At 35.6% G+C, this 19,490-nt stretch overlaps 2 protein-coding genes across 6 annotated transcripts in view; one reads left to right on the forward strand and one right to left on the reverse strand.

Moving 5' to 3' along the window:
• Positions 1-4,082, forward strand: part of ANKRD13C (ankyrin repeat domain 13C) — a 94,989-nt gene extending 90,907 nt beyond the window's left edge. The window contains exon 13 of the mRNA XM_049617017.1: positions 1,627-4,082. Coding sequence (XP_049472974.1) covers positions 1,627-1,757 — 131 coding nt within the window. The 3' untranslated portion in view covers positions 1,758-4,082. The remainder of the gene's footprint in view (positions 1-1,626) is intronic.
• Positions 4,083-9,277: 5,195 nt separating this feature from the next.
• The window catches only part of SRSF11 (serine and arginine rich splicing factor 11), a 44,505-nt gene continuing 34,292 nt past the window's right edge, over positions 9,278-19,490 (reverse strand). For 2 of the 5 annotated variants that reach the window (XM_049617018.1, XM_049617019.1), the window contains exons 9-13: positions 16,144-16,275; positions 13,557-13,646; positions 11,304-11,420; positions 10,775-10,913; positions 9,278-10,669 (exon numbers count right to left, since the gene is read on the reverse strand). In XM_049617018.1, the coding sequence (XP_049472975.1) occupies positions 10,472-10,669; positions 10,775-10,913; positions 11,304-11,420; positions 13,557-13,646; positions 16,144-16,275 (676 nt within the window). In that variant the 3' untranslated portion in view covers positions 9,278-10,471. The remainder of the gene's footprint in view (positions 10,670-10,774; positions 10,914-11,303; positions 11,421-13,556; positions 13,647-16,143; positions 16,276-19,490) is intronic. The other 3 variants (XM_049617020.1, XM_049617022.1, XM_049617021.1) reach the window with 3 other exon arrangements.

Genomic DNA, 19,490 nt, shown 5'->3' on the forward strand with positions numbered 1-19,490 from the left:
AACTTTTTTTTTTTTTTCTAAAATATTTTTTGTTTATTTTTTTGAGACAGAGAGAGACAGAGCATGAACGGGGGAGGGTCAGAGAGAGGGAGACACAGAATCTGAAACAGGCTCCAGGCTCTGAGCTGTCAGCACAGAGCCCGACACGGGGCTCGAACTCACGGACCGCGAGATCATGACCTGAGCCGAAGTCGGCCGCCCAACCGACTGAGCCACCCAGGCGCCCCCACAAGAACTTTTAAGACTCATCAGTAACAAGCCAATTACAAAAGGGCAAAAGACACAGACATTTCATCCAAGAGGATATATGAACGGAAAACAAGTGCATGAACAACGTTCAGTATTATTAGCCATTGGGGAAATGCAAATTAAAATTAAGTTTCACTTTACATACCTAACAGAATGGCTAAAATAAAACATGTGACAACACCAAATGTTTGTGCAGAGGTGGAAAAGCTGGATCACTCCTTACAGGTTGAATTGATTGTAAAAGCCCCAACTAGAAACAACCCGGCAGCTCATTGCAGGTTTTCTTTATCTCTTCCACTCTTACTATGTTTATTATTGATATTTCTATTGTTAAATATAAATATCTAGTGGATGCTTTTCCGTTATCCTTCTTAATCTCTCCAGGATCTGTAGCATTCTATTTTTGTAGAGTCCTGTCTGAATGAATGATAGTTTTTCTTCAGATTTCCTCTGACTTGATAGAATTCTCTCTTGATTTTCTTCCTGCCTGTCTGGCTGCTGCTTCTGGAGCACATCTCTCCTTTTACTCTTGTCACCTTACATTATATTCTCATTGCATCTGCTAAAACATAAGCCAAAGCACGTTACTACTCTGCTGACAAACTTTCATTGGTTTCCCATTTCGTGGAGAGTAAAAGCCAAAGACTTTTTCTGGACCTAAAATCCACTTCATCTAGGTCCCTGTTTCTCCTCTAACCTCATCTCCTCCTTATCTTCCCTTCATTGGTCTCTTAGCTGTTCCCAGGATACACCAGACACTTTCTTTTTTAGGGCTTTTGGACTTGTTCCCTCTACTTGGGATTTTTTTCCCCCTATAGACAACTAACTGTATGGTTCATACCTCAGGGCTTTGGTGAAAGGTCCAGAACTCTTACCCCAATTATTCCAATTCTGATGGGATTTTTTATCACATATATTTAAATGATGGATTGTAGTCAGTATTTTAAAACAAAAGGGACTAATGTATTTCTTTTGTATTAGAATGATAATAAATCAGCTCAGATTAAGAATAGCATCTATGCTATAAGAAGAAGAAAAGATGCCAGAATGCAAAAAGTGCAAATGTTTCTGTCTCTTTGCCCCAAGTAAAAGATAAAAAGACCGGTGGAGTCTGGCATTACAGTTTTAAGACTGGGAAGCAATGGGAACTTGTGTTTTTGGTGTGATTCTTGATGCCTTGGTGTGTTTCTCTTTTCACCAATAGAAACCCTTCTCCAAATTAGACACACTCACTGTTAGACATATTTTAGGATTTATCAGTTCCTTGAATAATGCTTTTTTACATTTGAAGGAGTATGGATATCTCTAATAGTATTTACAGTGTATAAATAGATGATCACTTTATTTTACAATGTTATCATTGATTGTTCTCTCTAGATATTCCCGTGTTTCCTACGATCACAGCCACTGTGACTTTTCAGGAGTTTCGATATGATGAATTTGATGGCTCCATCTTTACTATACCTGATGACTATAAGGAAGACCCAAGCCGTTTTCCTGATCTTTAACTGACATGGAAAATGATGTCATCTGACCAAGGAAAGCAAGAGAATACAGAGACCCCAGAAGTGAATCCAAATAGAAGGGACAAATATTCAGCGGAGAAAAGGGAATTACATTGAATCAACACATCAGTAAAATGATATGATGAAATGGTCCTTTAAAAAGAATTTCAGCAAGTTTCCTGATGTGCCATTTTCAGTCTTTTTAAAAATATACATATTATAAGTGTAATAGTTTGACACCTTAATGACCCTGAGTACTTCTTATGTAAAACAGCTCTAAGTGCTGTGATTTGTTTTTAAAGATTTTTACACTTCTTGTTGAAATATATATGCATATAAATATATCTATATCTAAAACACTCCTGGACCATTAACATAAATTAAATGTCTTAAGAGATATGAAGCCCTTTTAAACTTGTCATCTTATATTCAAGGTGATATTTATAAATACTCCTTCAAGCTTTGTTTTCATAAAATGTAAACTATGTAACATTATGTATAGTTCAGTAATTTGAATGTTTGTTCAATATAATGAACTAGAAGGAATGCAGTTTTCTGTAGATGAATGAACCAAATGGTAACCATTAAACAATTGCATTTATATGTTGCAATACATTTCAGAAGGAGCGTTCACTCTGCAGGGAATAAGGTACCTCCTTTAGCACCTTAGTGCAATTCATCGTGGTGCTATTTGTTTTTACCTGAATTCTTTCTTCAATGGAAAATGTTTGTTACTAATCTTCCTTTCATAGAACCTCAATTTTTTTTTTCTAAACTTGAGTTTAAAAGTCCTTTTTGTGTTCATGATAAGGTGTGGTTAGCATGCTTAAAGATACTCCTCTTCCAAATCTCAGCACTTTAAAAATACTCCACAAATTTTTAAACTTGCTTCCTAATAACTGCACATCATTCTGATTATTTTGTTTTTAATGGAACATGGATGCATTCGTGTCAGTTTTAAAAAAAACAACCCACATATTTTGGACGTCCCTACATATTTAATGCTTTCAAAGTAAGGTAAAAACATTTTATATGCTAACAATATTTGTTACAAGCTAAATTCCAGAAATGTACACAGGATCGACAATTCCTACTGTTTATTTTTTTAAGTCACAAGAAAATATTTATTGATTTTAATTAATCTCCGAAGTGAAATCATGCGTTACTCATTTTTGCATTTAAAATTTTTCATATTTATTCCAAGATGGTTTGAAGGTCCAAGAATGAAAATAAATTAGGGAGAATAATGTATTACAGTCATAAAATGTTATGCTGTATTAAAGAGCTTAAAGAAATGTTTTTTAAATGTGTACTGATAAATGTGTCAGAATGCATCTGTCAAATTTTGTAGAATGACCAAATAGTTTAAACTTTTTCCAGGATTTTAACTAATTTGAATGAATTTAGAGACTTATATTGAAGAGGTGATTTATTTAAAAATCCAAAGCATCAACCATAAGAAAATTTTATAATAAACATCTTTAAAGCTGCATCTTCCATGCTGAAACATACTACATTGCATATGTTGACATTTTATTAAATACATTTTATAATGAAGTAATCATAGTTAAAAATTCAAAGACCAATTACTACCTTGTGTGGGTCTGTTGAATTTTGTGGAAAAAGTTGGTAAACCCAGATTAGGTTTATTGAATAGAAGTTGATCCCTATTATTTTGGGAATGCTTGTTGATCAAGTGACTTGGAGATTGAATTATCCTGTCGGTGATTATATGAGGTGTGAGACACTGAACAGCAGTGGGCACTGTTGCTTTTAGGCTCCCTCGCTTTGTGGGAATATGGTATGCTTCAGGAGTAGACTGCAGATTTTTTCATACGTACAGACAACTTAGTGGATAAGAAACATGGTAAATTGCAGCTTGGGATTTATCAAGCTCCTAAAAGCTGTGAATATTTTGCTGGGGTACACTGGAGGTAGGAAGACTACTGAAAACTTTTGCACTTGGATTTTGTTTTTAACTCTTCTTCTTTCATAAAGAATAGTAGATTATCCATTCCAAATTTTTTTTTTTTTTACTCTCTCATAGAAGCTTATTTAAAAGTTCAGTGGGTGATGGGCACCCATATTAAGGAGAGCACTTGTTGTGATGAACACTGGATGTTATATATGTGATAAATCACTAAATTCTCCTTCTGAAACCAATACTACACTGTATGTTAACTAACATGAATTTAAATAAAAATAAAATTAAAAAGTTCAAATTTAATGAAGCAATCAGGAAAGACTTTGTTTAAGAATTCTTCAGTCTTTGTTAAGAATCCCCAGTCTTTCAGGGATCAGCCCCTCTGGGTTGATCCAGGTTTTAAAAGGGCAACCTACTATCTCCCATTCTGGGTGGGATACGAGCCTACATTTCTGTATTATGTATTATCACTCCACCAAAATGTCTTTTATCTGATCACAGAGGGCAAGCAAATGTATCTCTTATGATGGTGAAAACAAGGAGTTAATTTAATGCAAATAAACTTTTCACAATATTAGACTTTTCAAAATGTGCCTTTTAATCCAGTTAATGAAGCTATGTATGCTGTGTTTCAAGTAAGTAGATCAAAAAACCATATATTTTGATAATCTCACGTGAAAATCTAGATTTTGTGTCGATTTGTTTATTTAAGTCTATAAAATTCTGTATGCCTTCCAACTGTGACTGAAGAAACTGTTTAAACTTGGGAGACTGTAAAATGGTCACCTGACATGGCCCTTTACAAGTGCTAAATATTCCTGCCACCTAGTACAGAATCAGAGGAGATAGGATTCTTGTCTTCAAGAAAATCGTTCCCTAGAGACAGTCTGCCTCTGTGTGTAGTCATTTGTATACAGAGAATTGTCACACGTCACAAAAGGGAAGCATAAAGCAGATGCTGTGATTATGGGGAGGCAGGTCCATACAGTGGTCTGGAAATGAACGCATTTTCAAAGAAGCCGATAGCAGCTGTAGCCAAAGAACTACCAACGGCTGACCCTTGAACACACAGAGGTTAGCGGTGTCAACCTCCCCCCACCCCTGCAGTCAAAAATCCATGTAACTTTTGATTCCCCCCCGCCCCCCTACATTTAATTACTAACAGCCTACTGTTGACTGGAAGGCTTACTAAGAGGTGATTAACAAATATTTTGTTCATTATATATATTATATATTCTTGAAACAAAGCTAGAGAAAAACATTAAGAAAATTATGAGAAAATATACAGTACTGTACTATATCAAAAAATCTGCATATAAGTACAGCGGTACACTTCACACCCATGTTGTTTGTCAACTATAGTTTCTTTCTCCTGCTTAGAACTGGTGTTGCCCCCCACTCACTCAAAAATGGGTTTTCCTGGTGGTGTTCATGTACAGTTTGTTATTCACACCTTGGGGGATGGTGGTAAATGATTGTTTTTGTGAGCCTAGTCTTTCAAATTGAGAGTGAGTAGCATGGGGCACAGTATGTCTCTACTGTTAACTCTACCAAAAGGTACCTTAACCGTGTTTTCAGAATCAACAAAATGCATCCTTACCAAACTTGTTATATTTGAAATTAGGAAGTTTCAAAGACGACTGATGGTGAAACTTGCCCCAGAGATAATTGGACAGGAAGTGTTAAACCACTTGTAAAGACAACAAAATTCAACTTGGTAAAAGCCCATCATTTGTATACTATGAATTAGCAGAAACTACCTTTGCAAAGCATTTTATGTCAGAAATCTGTGGCAATAGTATGTCCTAGTCAAACCATCTCAAGTATTAACATATTTTTTGGATCATGTGATCATTCTTACAGTACTATCCAGTGATGAACTTTAAAAAGAATTTTTTAAAGGGTATCACATTGTAACTGTGTGTGCGTGTGTGTAATGTTTATTTTGAGACCGAGAACAGGGGAGGTGCAGAAAGAAAGAGAATCCCAAGCAGGCTCCGTGCTGTCAGTGCTGAGCCCAAGGTGGAGCTTGAACTCATGAACCATGAGATCATGACCTGAGCTGAAATCAAGAGCTGTTGGCTCAACCGAGCCACCTAGCCATCCCTCCCTCCAATGATGAACTTTTAAAACTGTTACAGCTCAGTTTAGAATAGTGCTTTCAGCCACAATGGCACCTATGGTACACAAAATTAGAATTTCACGCTGGCCACAGCACCTATAAATACTGAAATAAAGTCTCTTAAGGGCTTTAAAGAAAGGTACTTGGCAATCCTTCCTGAATTTGATCATGCTTTGCAGGTGAAAACAAAGTAGAAGCTGAGTGTAATGTAAAAACAAACCATCACTTATATCATCTGTACCTCTCACAGAGTTCTTGGTCACTAATGGTGGCTAACGACTGGCTTTAGTATTTTAAATAATGAATGTGGGTGGCGTGGGAATTTCAGAGGACAGGACAGAAGCAGAAATTTCGAAGTTTATATACATTGTGGCTTCTCAGCTGGCCCCTTTGGGATGATGAGGCAGTAGCTGGACGTACAATTGCCTCACCTTCCCCTAGATCCTCCTTCAGCTTCTCAGACTATCAGCCAGGACCGTGAAGGGTCCTAGTTTCTGCAGGACACCCCTGCCACTGAGGTCGGAAGCAAACAAGACCTGATGGACCTAAGTTTCAGCCCACCCTTGTGGGCTCTGGCTCCTGTGTGTGGTTCCATCTTACTCCTACTCCCAACTATCCAGCTTCCACTGTAGACTGCCAGTGGGGCTTCAATCTCCAGCATTGCAAAGACAACAAACACCTTTGAGACTCCTTAACCAGCCCTCAAAATTAAGGTCAAATCTCCGTAAGAAAGGTTGTTTCCAGTGATTCTGCTCCTCTGAACACTGAAAAGAAAAACATTCTTTTTTTTTTTTTTTTAATGTTTATTTATTTTTGAGAGAGAGGCAGAGTATGAGTGGGAGAGGGGGAGAGAGAGAGAGAGAGAGCGATACACAGAATCGGAAGCAGGATCCAGGCTCTGAGCTGTCTGCACAGAACCGACGTGGGGCTCAAACCCACAAACCGTGAGATCATGACCTGAGCCGAAGTCAGACGCTTATGCAACTGAGCCACCCAGGCGCCCCAGAAAAACATTCTTAACCTATATGATACTTGTCTTCTGAAACTTGATACTTAGGCAAATTTTAACTTTTCACAGTGAATGAAAACAGGCAGTTTTTACACCTGGCATATTGATAGCATCGTATCCTAACTGAAAAGTAATATTAAGCATCATTTGGATCATCCCATTCTTTGTGACCCTAGACCTTTAATTTCTATGTACAAATCATACATTAGCTAACCAGCTTTTTAAAAAAGGACATCCTTTAAAAAAGGACTAATTTTAATGACGTGACCTGGGAAAATAACCTTCACAACAGAAGACTTTTAAAAGAATGTGAACATCACTTCCCCGATTTTTGTAAGGACAGAATTAAAAAAAAAATTAGTTCTATCAGATCCTTTCTCTGTGAATTCTTTGATTACCAATAACATCTACTAATACACTTTTAAGTATATTCTTTAGAATATTCCCACTGGTAAATTAGCATGGTTCACATATGAATTATTTTGCTAAAGAATGTCTAAATGTATTTCACATAGACTTCGACATAAAATGAAAACGGCATTCAAAATAAAACTGAATAAAGCAATCTCAAACATCTACAACTCCAGATTAGTCTCATTTAGAAAAGCTGCTTGTGTCAATAAAGCCTTAGTGATAGACATACTCTTAAAAGTACCAGTAACATTTGTCACACTGACAGTTAGCTAAAATAAACACAATTACTGTACCTGATCACAGAGAAGTATTTTAGAACAGGGATGAAATTCATTAGCTTAGATTTGAGGCAAAAGGAACAGAAATCTTAATTCCAGCTTGAAAGGTCTATCTTCAAACAGCATGCCCTCCCACCACATCCCAAGTACATAATCTGGTGCCCAACTGGAGAAACTGGCATTGGTTTTGCTAGAGGAAAAGTTGGCTTGTGCCTGCTGATACTCACCACAGAACCTTAGTCAATTCTAAGATGCAACACCAAGGTTAAAGAAAATTAGTTTTTTACTGTTCCAGTGAAAGCCTAGTTTGATTTCCCCAAGTACCTAACATTTTCCTATGCTCCACATAATAGGTTATCGCTACCAGGAAGGTGATCCAAAATCCGGTCACAAAAAGAAAAACATAGCCTTCTCAAAGCCTTATCTCCACACAATTTATCTTAGAGCTTCTGCTAAAACATTATCCCAAACTAATTATTGTACAGTTTTGAAAAGCTCCATAATCAAATGGCAGGTACCATTTACTGACCTAGGCGTATTTTTTTCTAGCTACCAAAATTAATGGCAAAAACCCTCATTTTAGACAGGAAAATGAAGGTAAGAAACAGGTCTCCCACCTGGTGAATTAAACCAAAGTAAGAATGGACTCTCATATAGCCTACTACTTCTCATTCACTCCTGAAGGATTGAAGTAAATAAATAGGACAAACATTTTTCTAACAAAACCACCTTTATTTTTAAATCATTTTTACTACCAAATACAGAACATAACTCAGCGTGGAGGCAGTATTCACTTGATTTCAACTGATTATGTGGTAAAGGGTTGTGTCCCCAGTGCAACCCTACCTTTGTGCATAAGATGTTCACTGAAGAATAACCTAGAAGTGTGGATTCCCTTCACTGTTAGAATCTTAAGTCAATGGCACTATTTTAAAGCCAAAAATTTCTTAACTGCTTTTGAAAAGTTAGTATATTTTTTTTTATTCAGAGATTACAAGTGAGGAAACAGGTTTTACTATTAGGTTTAACCACATGAAACTGCCAATATTTTACTTGTTTTTTGACTTACAAAAATGGCAATGTCATATGGTTCAACCCTTACTAAAAAAGTTTTCGAAAGTTTAAACAAATGTCATTTGTCTTCAACTTTGTGTTTAAAAAACGCAATGGGACCATTACTAGAACTTTTTACTCACTATAGACAAAATTCCTTTGATAAAATCTTTAAAAAGTTACTTACTACAAACTGTAAAAACAATGCTGCTTTTCTATATGGCATTTTAAAAGTTAAAAAAAATTATACTCAAACTTGCATAAAAAGCTACAATTCCAAGTCTCATTTTCTCCTTAATGCCAGCCAAACACTACTCATTTCATAACTGAATAAATATACTATTTAGTATTTTACAGTAGATACATACCATTGAGTTTCTATACTATTCCAGAAAAGGCAAATATTTATATTTCACTGAAAATATAAATTTACTAGATATAGGTGGGATCATTTATCCTAAAGTTAACTGCTTTACTCAACCCCATTCCTACGCCCAGAATATGAGAAATAAAATTACACTAAGACTGTTTTAGATAGAAATAAAACCAACTTTGACAATTCTGATGGCAACTAATCGCTACACTGACGGATTTCATCTCATTACTGTATTTCAATATGTGGACTGAAAGGGGAAAGAACTTGATTTGTAAAATGAATGAGGTAAATGTCATACATTCAACAGTGTAAATAAATACAAATACAGTTTTACAGGAACATGAACATGAGTTTAAGGGTTTTATTATCAAAGTCTTGTAAAACAATTTCAGAAACTGTACATCAACATGGCACAGACTGTAGCCTACTTTTGTTTTCACTGCACAAAAGTGAAGCTTGAAACTCCTGTAACTAAGAAAACAGTTGCCTAACTACTTTGCATTTAACATGGAATCACTGTGTGCATAAGATTACTACTGCAGTAACAGTAACACAAATTTATTGGTTTTATACAACTTGAGATCAAATAAAAAGTACATTATCAAGTAGATTTGTCTTATTTTAAAAGCATATGAAGGTCAATTTAAAATGCACTACCCTCTTTTTCCAACACTGAGATTAAAACAAATTAATAAGAGTGGAAAATTGAAAATCAGGACAAGAGATAACTTTTCTCTTACAGATGGACTCAGGATAGGCAGAAGTTTTCACTGATGTAGACGTGGAATAAATTATTTCAGGAAAAAAAAATTCCCAAACACCTTATGAAAAAGTATACAACTCTACTTCAAAATATGCTATTTACTCACTGCCAAAGACAGTTTCATTTGAAATCTTGTTTCTGTAATTAAAGCCTAATCAGCCATCAAAAAAGGTTAGTGCATATATAACCTTTCAAAGTTAAACAAAAGCCACAAAAATTTAGCCGCAAGGCTTAAAGGATTATCTATTTCAAATGTTCATTTTCAGGTGTAACTGTAAGAATGTTAATTTGTCATGTCAACAAACAAGACCATAAGTAGATCCATCATGTTGGAGGATTTTAATGACATTTAGGATATTCCTGCCACAATAACATGCAATCAGTGCATTCCCTACATGGCTCTATTACGGCAATGAATCAAATTCTAGAAATACTATAAGTGAACTTACTTATAATAAAGGAGATCATACAACATAAACAATCCATGCCTGCTGTAGATGCATGCAGCTTTTCATTTTTGTTATGAAGCAGCACCAGAATAGTAAAACTGCTTGGATACTCAATCGGATCTCACCATGTCAAGAATTGGTTACTCATGTGTCATTTTCTAAAAGCTTTTGGATGTAAGTAACTAATATCAATATCAGGAGCTTTATAACCATTTGTAACTCAGAGCTGTATACATCAAGGTTTGAGATGAACAAATACAGCATTAAGAAATCACACAAAGGAATGACACTGATGCATGTATACAGTTGGATTCCCATGGAGGCCATATTCAGTCACTCATATCCATGTCTTCTTCATGATGATCATCCCCATTCACTTTGGATTCTCTTAGTGAATCACCAGTTCCCTTTTCCACAGAACATTCTTTTGTTTTAGGGGAACTCGGTTCTGTTGGCTTCTTCTCCTCTTTTTTCTCTTTCTCGCTGTCATACCCTTGTTCCTCTTCATCGTAATCCCGTGTAACCTGCTTTGCCAAGGAGAATAAAAAAAGTAAACGTCTTCACAGAAAAACCACTTCTTAAAATTACCAGCACTACCCTAAGTATCAAAGTAAATTAGTTTGGAAACATACTTTCACATCTTTATCACTCTCTGATTTCCTTTCCCGATCCTTTTCCTTATCTTTACTTTTCTTCTTCTTGCTTGTTGAACGTTCTCTTTCATCTCTGCTTCTTTCTTTGTCTTTATCTTTCTTCTTCTCCTTTTTATGTCTAGGATGACAACAAAAAATTCTCAAAAAAGATGCTTTAAAGGAAACACTCAAGAAGCTTCACCCTTAAGTGTAGCAGTAAGTTTAAACTTCTTCAGATGGTGAGCCTGACCCGAATTCATACGACACGAAGAACAAAGATTTCAAGATACCGGATACAAGCTGTGCACAAATAATATAGGCAAGAGGACTGGAAGCGGGTTACAGGTCTAAACGCTCACTCCCAAACACTGTTTATTAGAACACAGTCTCAAGCATGGAGGGAATGAATAGATCAGCATGTTCTTAAGCACTTTAATTCCTGAAAAGGAAGGAAAAGTCTAGAATTTTAAAAATAAAAACAGTTTCTGAAATATAGAGAAGTACAGATCCCTATGACTAATATTCTTACCTCCTAGGGGATGGTGAGCGAGACAATTTTCTTTTAGGTGACCTAGGCTTTTTAGGAGATCTTGTGCCACTCCTACTTCGTCGTCGTCGTCTCTCTCTAGAAACACAAATGTGCAAACTAGACTTTAAAATACAGTATTATCTAAAATATGCAGGCACATCATAGCAGATGTGCCCATGAGAGAGCTCCACTATGAACTCCTACAAGTTTCTGGTAATGAAAAATCCATTTATTTTCTTTTAGTTTTTTTTTTCTTTTTTTTAAGATTTTTTGTAGTAATCTCTATACCCAATGTGGGGTTCAAACTGACAGCCCCAACTTCAAGAGTCGCATGCTCCACAGACTGAGCCAGTCAGGCGCCTCCAAAAGACCCATTTTCAAATACTGTTTTGAGCTGAAGAATCAAACGAATAATAAACAGCTGCAATGTTTTTGCAAACTGTGTGCTTTTCCTTTAATGTCCTCAAGAAAACCTTAAGTTTTCTTAAAGACAAAAGTTCTAATGCGTGAGGAAAAAGTCTGAAGTAAATGTTCAGAAACTGGTTTAAATTCAGTGGCTAGAACAGGTATATAAAAGTATGTTGTGATATGAAAGTCAATTGCTAATAAACTCCAGGACAATTTTTTTTTTTTAGGTAAAATTCAAGGAGTAGAGTTAGTAATAACAGAGATCAAACTAACTCCCCACATTCCAACAAATCATGTTGCCGTCAACCCTGCTTTGAGCAATTGTTTTTAAGATATATATAGCCTTTCCCATCTTTAAAACTGTGGGTTTTTCTTTTCTTTTTAAATATTCTGCCTGCCATTGTTCTGAAAATTTTTAAAACTTATAAGATGACCGTTATTATAATTTAGGCACAAAAAATAATCAAAATCCCACATTTTCGGTTGTCTTTTTTTAAAAAAAGCTTTTCGACTCTTACAGCCCTGGGACCTCTACCACCAGAAACATTACACACAACTTTTCATTCATCAAATATTTATTAAGCTTGTCAAGTCTGTATACCTCACTCCTTTTGCTACAGCTCTGTGTAATCGCAACTCCAAATACCCTAGACAGATGTTTTGTATTTGTCACATAGTATGTATGCAACAAAAATGTAACATCTATCAGTACATTTTCTTTTTACTGCTGAATAATATTCCATTGTATGAACATACCATTTTGTTTACCCATGTTAGTTAATAGGCACTGGGGTTAACTTTTGGCTTATTATGAACAATGCTATTATAAATATTCATGCAAAAGTTTTTGTGTGGAAATTAGGTTTTCATTCCTTTTGGGTACATCCCTAGGAATGAAACTGCTGTGTCAAGAAATTCAAACTTTTTAAGGAATTGCCAAACAGTTTCCCAAAGTATCTGCCCCATTTTAAAAATATTTATTTATTTTTAGGAGAGTACAAGTCGGGGAGGGGCAGAGACGGGACGGAGGATCTGAAGCAGGCTCTGCGCTGACAGGCTGACAGCAGCGAGCCTGATGTGGGCTCATGAACTTGAACTCATGAACTGTGAGATCATGACCTGAGCTGAAGTCAGAAGCTCAACCAACTGAACCACCCATGTGCATTTTACATTCATATCAGCAATGTTCAGAGTTCCAGTTTCTCCACATCCTCACCAACCACTAGTTACCATCTGGTTTTTAAAATATGACTATCCTAGTGGGTGTGAAGTGTTTTTAGTTTGCATTTCCTTGATGGCTCATGTTGAACATCTCTTTATGCACTTATTGGACACCTGCTTACCTTCTTTGGAGAATTGTCAATTCAGATCCTTTGCCAAATTTAAATTTGGTTATTTGACTTTCTATGATTCTGCACATGTATTTCTGTACATCCTTTCTATGATTTCTGAACAAATCATATAGCCTCTCATTTTATCAATAAACCACTATGTATGTGGATATTTTAAGTATGACTTACTATAATAAAATGAACTTAATGTAGCAATTCAGCATACATGAACATTAAAACTTAACTGTTAGGAAAAGAACACAAGCAAACCAAATCAGGATGTGAAATGTATACGGCAAACATAAAAACTGACCTTTATAATTGAATTTCATGTCATTTCAAATGTAACACCATAAAACGTAAACAGAACTTTAGGTTACTCTTCAAAATTGCCTTAAAAAAACTTCAACGCTGAAGTATGTACTGATGTACTAGAAAACATTTAATGCTCACAGTCTACTATTCTTGCAAACAAAGTTTTAAAACGTGCCAAGAACTCTTAATGCCACCTTACCTGCTTGCACTTCTGGAACGTCTGGCTGTGCTATAACTTTTTGGTGGTGTTTTGGAACGTTTCTTTTCTTTATCTTCTTTCTTTTTTTCTCTAATAGATGAACACAATTTATGAATGCATAAGAAGAGTCAGCTAATATAAATTAATATAGCATTACAAAAAGCACAATGAAATCTAATCTCATTCCTGAAAAATGAATGGTATTCTTATAGAAACAGTATGAGAATAATAGCTCAAGTGGCATATTTGTAGGAAATAAATTTTAAAAAATCCCATTTTCCTGGTATTACACATAAAACTCTCCAACAAACAAAACAGACTGTATGATGAGAAAATAATAAAGGATGATGACCAAGTTCTTGGTATATACTCTGGCAATAAACACCAATAGTTTTAATAACTGCTTCTAGGCTCTTCAAACCTCTTCTCTCAGCTGAGTACCAGTTTCCCAACCCACCATGGCTCTATGTCCTCTACTATCAAGCCAAACCCCACAATGTGCCACTGGATTTAATCGTCAACATTACCAATATTCTAAAGCACATACTCTATGTTGTTAGTTAATTTCACCATGGACCAAGCCAACCTTCTACTTTTGTTTCCTGCTACATATTCTGGGCTATTCAGTGCTATCAAAATAATTCCCATCATAATGGACTGTTGCTACAACCATACCTCAACTTCTCCAAGACTCTGGGCAAAAGGTAACCAATGTCTTTGTTGAATGACAAGTCCTTTAACCCCATAAACGTATACATACCCATCCTCAACTATTCTATAATTTTAGACATTAAAGTATCTCTTTTTTTTCCCCCCTAAGCTAATTGCCCTATGCTACAGTTTCTATTTCACTCCTTTCCTTCTCTGGTCACCCTGCTTCCTTGAGTTACCTCCTCTCTTCATTCAAGTCTTTACCATCTAATTTCCAATTACTCTAACAGTCCCTTAAGGAGACCCAGTCATGTTTCCACAAGCTGATCCTTTATCAGAAATCTTTTCAAAGTACAAATCTGAAAATAGTAGCTCCTGATTCCATTAACTTTTCCATCTGGAGACACTGCCTCCTGGATCAGGTGTGTCTAAGTGTGAATAACACAGCCTTCCGTGTGTCACCTGTCTCCTTACACTTTTCCGACCTCATTTCCTAGTTCCCCTACACCAAAATACTTGTTTTCCTAAGAATGTATGCTAACTTTGTAAACTACGTTCTATACCTGAAACCATGTTCTTAAATCCAGTCAAATCTTTCAGATTTTTTTTTTAATCTGAGAGAGAGAGAGAGAGAGAGAGAGAGAGAGAGAGAGAGAGAGAGAGAAAGTGAGCATAAGAACGTGGGAAATAGGCAGAAGGAGTGAGAGAATCCTAAGCAAGCTCTACATTCAGTGTAGACCGTGACATAGGACTCGATCCCACAACCCTGGGATCATGATCTGAGCCTAAATCAAGAGTTAGATGCCCAACTGACTGAGCCACCCAGGTGCCCGTCAAATCTATCAGAATTCAATACTCAGTCACTTCTCATGTCTCTTCTAACACGACTAACAATGATACTTCCTTGGTAATCACATTAATCTCTCTTATATAAGAAAAGTTGCTTGAGGAAAAGAATGCCCAATTCCTCTTTGTATAATAAAGGTTTCATTACGCAAGTTTGTTTGATTGATTGCATTAAGATGACTCACTCTGTAAAATATAGTAACAAAGCCTCCTTTCCCAGTTGAGTTATATGCTCACCAAAAATAAATTCTTCTGGATACCAGTTGTCTTTATTATTGTAATTACATAATTATACAAATGGATAACAGTCTAAAATAAAAGGTCTGCTTCTAAAAATTTAGGCAAATATTATAGAAAGTGATAAGAAAAGTTGCTAAAAAAAACATTGTGAAACTATGTGACAACTAAAATTTGAGAAGAAAAAATTTAGTCACTTTTAAAATGTGGTAGTTCTCTTGTCACCTTAAAGGTGGCTGAAATGAAAAAACAAAAACAATGATTTGGTAGATGTTACTCAGGACTACATATTAACTTAAAAGGGTCTGGCCCTAAATGAAAAAGACTACTGAATGGATTCTTGTTTAAGTCCAAATAAAATGTTAAGGTAGGATGTTTAATGAATCCTTCAACTTTAGCCTTCTGCTGGTTCCAAATCTTGGGATGAGACACTCTTAAGTATGGTTCAGCAGTTCTTAAAAAATATTTATAAGGTGCTGACAATGACATTTGTAAAGATGAATTAAGGCATGGCTGTCTACCATGAACTCTTTAGCAGACCAAAGGAATGGCTGGTAGCACTATATGCTTAGCAGGGTTGAGTGAAAAGAAGGAAATGAAAGAAGGCAGTGGGATAGCTAAGAAATTTTATTACAAAGAAATTATTATCTAGGTTTTCAGCTATAAGGAGAAGCCTCAAGTTTGCAAAAGGGCACAAGAAAACAAATGTCAGTCTCCTCAAACTTTAAAGAGTTTCTTCTCCAGTCTAGTCCTATCCCCTTTCACCACCTCTTTTGTCATTAAGTAGCACTGTATTTAAGTCTTGGAAACTCTAAAATTTGTCTTCCCACTCAATGTCAATGGTCTACTGTACCTGGTTTTTGATGTGCTCCTTGACCTTCTACCTCTCTCTCTGGAATGAGATCTTCTCCGTCTTGGACTTTTGGATCGTCGCCTACTTCTTGACTTAGAATGTGATCTCCTTCTTGATCTGCTTCTTGATCGCCTAATAATGCAAAAAGAAAGCCAATACACATATATAAATGTAGAAAGACTAGCTCTGTGACTGTTTCATTTAGCATCAAATGATTCAGACATATGGGTTAACCATCAATAAGTATGAGTAATTTTGTCAGTTGCTGATACTATTCATTTAGTCCATAAATAAAACATCTTTGATACACTAGAAATTAATACTTTTTTTTTAACACCTGGAATTTCTCACCTTACCTGTCAAAATAGTCCTGCTATGCCCTACAAGTCTGAGCCTAAAAATAGTGCTAGACAATGAAGGAAAATAGAAAGTTATCTGACTCATTTGCATCATCTTCCACAACTACACAGAATTTTATCATGTATCTTATGTGAATCCTCACTACTGCAGGTTAAATCTATGTATCTATTACCAAATACTTACATATTCTTACCATGTGCCTTACAAATACTCGTTCTCACAATAAGCTTGTTGAGTAGGTACCATTCTTATTTGCATTTTTTAAATGTAATCCACTTAACGTGTTCTTGCCATCTATGATTTCTAATTGTTCTCTGAGACATTATTTCACTTGATTTACAACTTAAGAGATATCCGAGCAATGCAGATTTATATAAAAATATGCAACTCAGCACAAACTGTCTCTTTGACTCCCATTTCCCGTCAACATGATCATTATCTCTAAGTGATCACCCCTTTCCAGTCCTGTAAGAGAAGTATTTCTCTCTGTGTCCTCTCCTCCTTTACCCCCAATCCTATATACTTTCTCTTCCAGAACTTAAGCACAATTAACTTTTTGATGTTGTCAATGATCCTCCTTCTTATATTTTATCCTCTTTTACAAATAATTAAAAATAAATTGTATCATTTGCTTAAGACTTTTTTTTTTTTTAAGTAGGCTTCATGCCTAGCACAGAGCCCAATGTGAGGCTTGAACTCACAACCCTGAGATCAAGACCTGAGCTGAGATTCAGAGTTGGATCCTTATCGACTGAAGCACCCAGGCACCCCAAGACTTTTGTCATTTAACTTATAGGGACCATTCAACTTGTTTCTAGGGAAAATTTCTAGTATAAACTTTTTGCATTCACTTCTTCAAGTTGTCCAGAGGATAGACACTTTAGAAATGAAAAAGATTTTTGTGTTCAAATCTCAATTATTAAGGCAGCACATCTAAAACATTCTCTGAGCCCATTGTTTGAACATGGAAAAACAACTGCACCTATATTACAAGTACTTGTCATTTAAAATGAAATTAAAAAGTTCAGCTCTGCGGCGGGGCAGGTTGCCTGGTAGCTCAGTGGGTTGTATGTCCAACTCTTGATTTTGGCTCAGGTCATGATCCCAAGGCCATGGGACTGAGCCCCGTGTTGGGCTCTGTGCTGGCATGGAGCCTGCTTGAGATTCTCTCTCTCCTCCCTCCCCTACTCACATGCTCTCTCTCTTAAGAGAAAAAAAATAAGTAAAAAAAAGGAATTCATGGGCACTTGAGTGGTTCAGTCAGTTAAGCTTATAACTTAGGCTCAGTTCATGATCTCACAGCTTGTGAGTTCAAGCCCTGCGTCAGGATCTCTGCTTAACAGCTCAGAGCCTAGAGCCTGCTTCGGATTCTGTGTGTCTCTCTCTGCCCCTTTCCTGCTTGTGCTCACTCTCTTAAAGATAAAAATTTTTAAAAATATAAAAAATAAAATTCAGCTCAGTGCCTTAGTGTAGGTGTACGTAAGAAATACTGACTGCCTTCTTTCCTCTTATTAATGTGCTAAGATGGCTTCTTTTGTCTCATTATCTCAAACTGGTGTTTCAAAACCTATCACTAGTGTCTTACCAAATTCAAATTTTTGTAATTAAATTGTGATTTAAATTTTTGTAATTAAAAATTGTGATAAAAAAAATCATTTTTTTTTTTTACTGTATTTGGAAACTACTATGAACAATCCTTCTCAATACATGTCTATAGCCTAGGAAATGTTCATGTAATACTCATGTACCTTTCTGTAAGCTTAATAAAAATGGAGAGTATATACATGTCTACCTTATTCAACACTCTACTCTTAACAACTACTATGTTGCCTAACTTCAGTAAAGGGAAATAATAGTATATTTTGGGTGATATGGAATACAAAATATCAGAATAATCACTTTCTTCTTGAAGGTTAAAAAAAATTCTGGAAAATAAAAATTGATGTTACTAGAATTAAGCACTACTCATCTTTTGAGGACTCTGGCTTTAAGAAAACTTAAAGCCAGAAAACTTAATGGTCAATAACCATTTAGCTAAACTGAGTTATTAACTCCTTTTTCCTGCCTTTAATGTATACAGAAAAATTACAGATGTAGAAAAAATCATAAGCACATTCTTAGTTTCTTTCTAAACAAACGTGATTAATAATACAAAATATCTTAAAAAATTCTAATAAGCAGGGGTACCACACCCATAAATTTACTAAGGTCCTGAAACAGCTATTTTTTTTTAAGAGTGATGTGCTGTAGAGCCACTTTAACACACTATCTTATATGAGCTCTTAAAAAAGAAATCAAATATATACATAACATATTAAAAGTTTGTTAAAAGTAACTGGTCATTTTACAGATCAACATGCTTAAGATACTACAACCCATAATAATTCTGTTATGAGGTGTTGTTTATTACAAGTGTCCAAAAACACTCTGTTCAAGGAAATACATGTTTCATTGTAAATATTTCCCACTGGTCATATTAAAATAATTCAAATTAAAATCTGAGAACGCTACTATGTAGTTTGGTATATACAGAAGAAAAAAAACTTAGGTTCTCCTTTTTACTGTAAACTAAGCTAGAATAGCATGGTCCTGGAAGATGAGGATTATAAGTAGGACCAATATTTCACGTCAGAGTAAAATTTTAGTTGATCCTGAACAAACAAAAACGAGTTCCTCAGGTGCAGGTGAAGATGTAGTAAAGATCATTAGGCAGAAAGGAACATTATGAGCAAAAACGTGGAGGTACACAGAAAATGTGGCTCCTTGAATACTAGTGACATAGTATTGAGTACTAAATATTAAATCTAGTCCCTTAAGCAATGTTCTGTCCAATGAATGCAAAAATCACTTCTCATACTTATTAAAAGGCCAATGGCTGTTATCAAAGAAACTGTCATGACTGAGTTGTGAGCGTAACTAACTGCTTTTCCCCTGAACTATCACCTTTACCTGGAAGAATATGTCTGACAAACTATGTTCAGACTAGG

The sequence above is a fragment of the Panthera uncia genome (genome assembly GCF_023721935.1).
Source record: "Panthera uncia isolate 11264 chromosome C1 unlocalized genomic scaffold, Puncia_PCG_1.0 HiC_scaffold_4, whole genome shotgun sequence".
Classification (NCBI taxonomy): domain Eukaryota; kingdom Metazoa; phylum Chordata; class Mammalia; order Carnivora; family Felidae; genus Panthera; species Panthera uncia.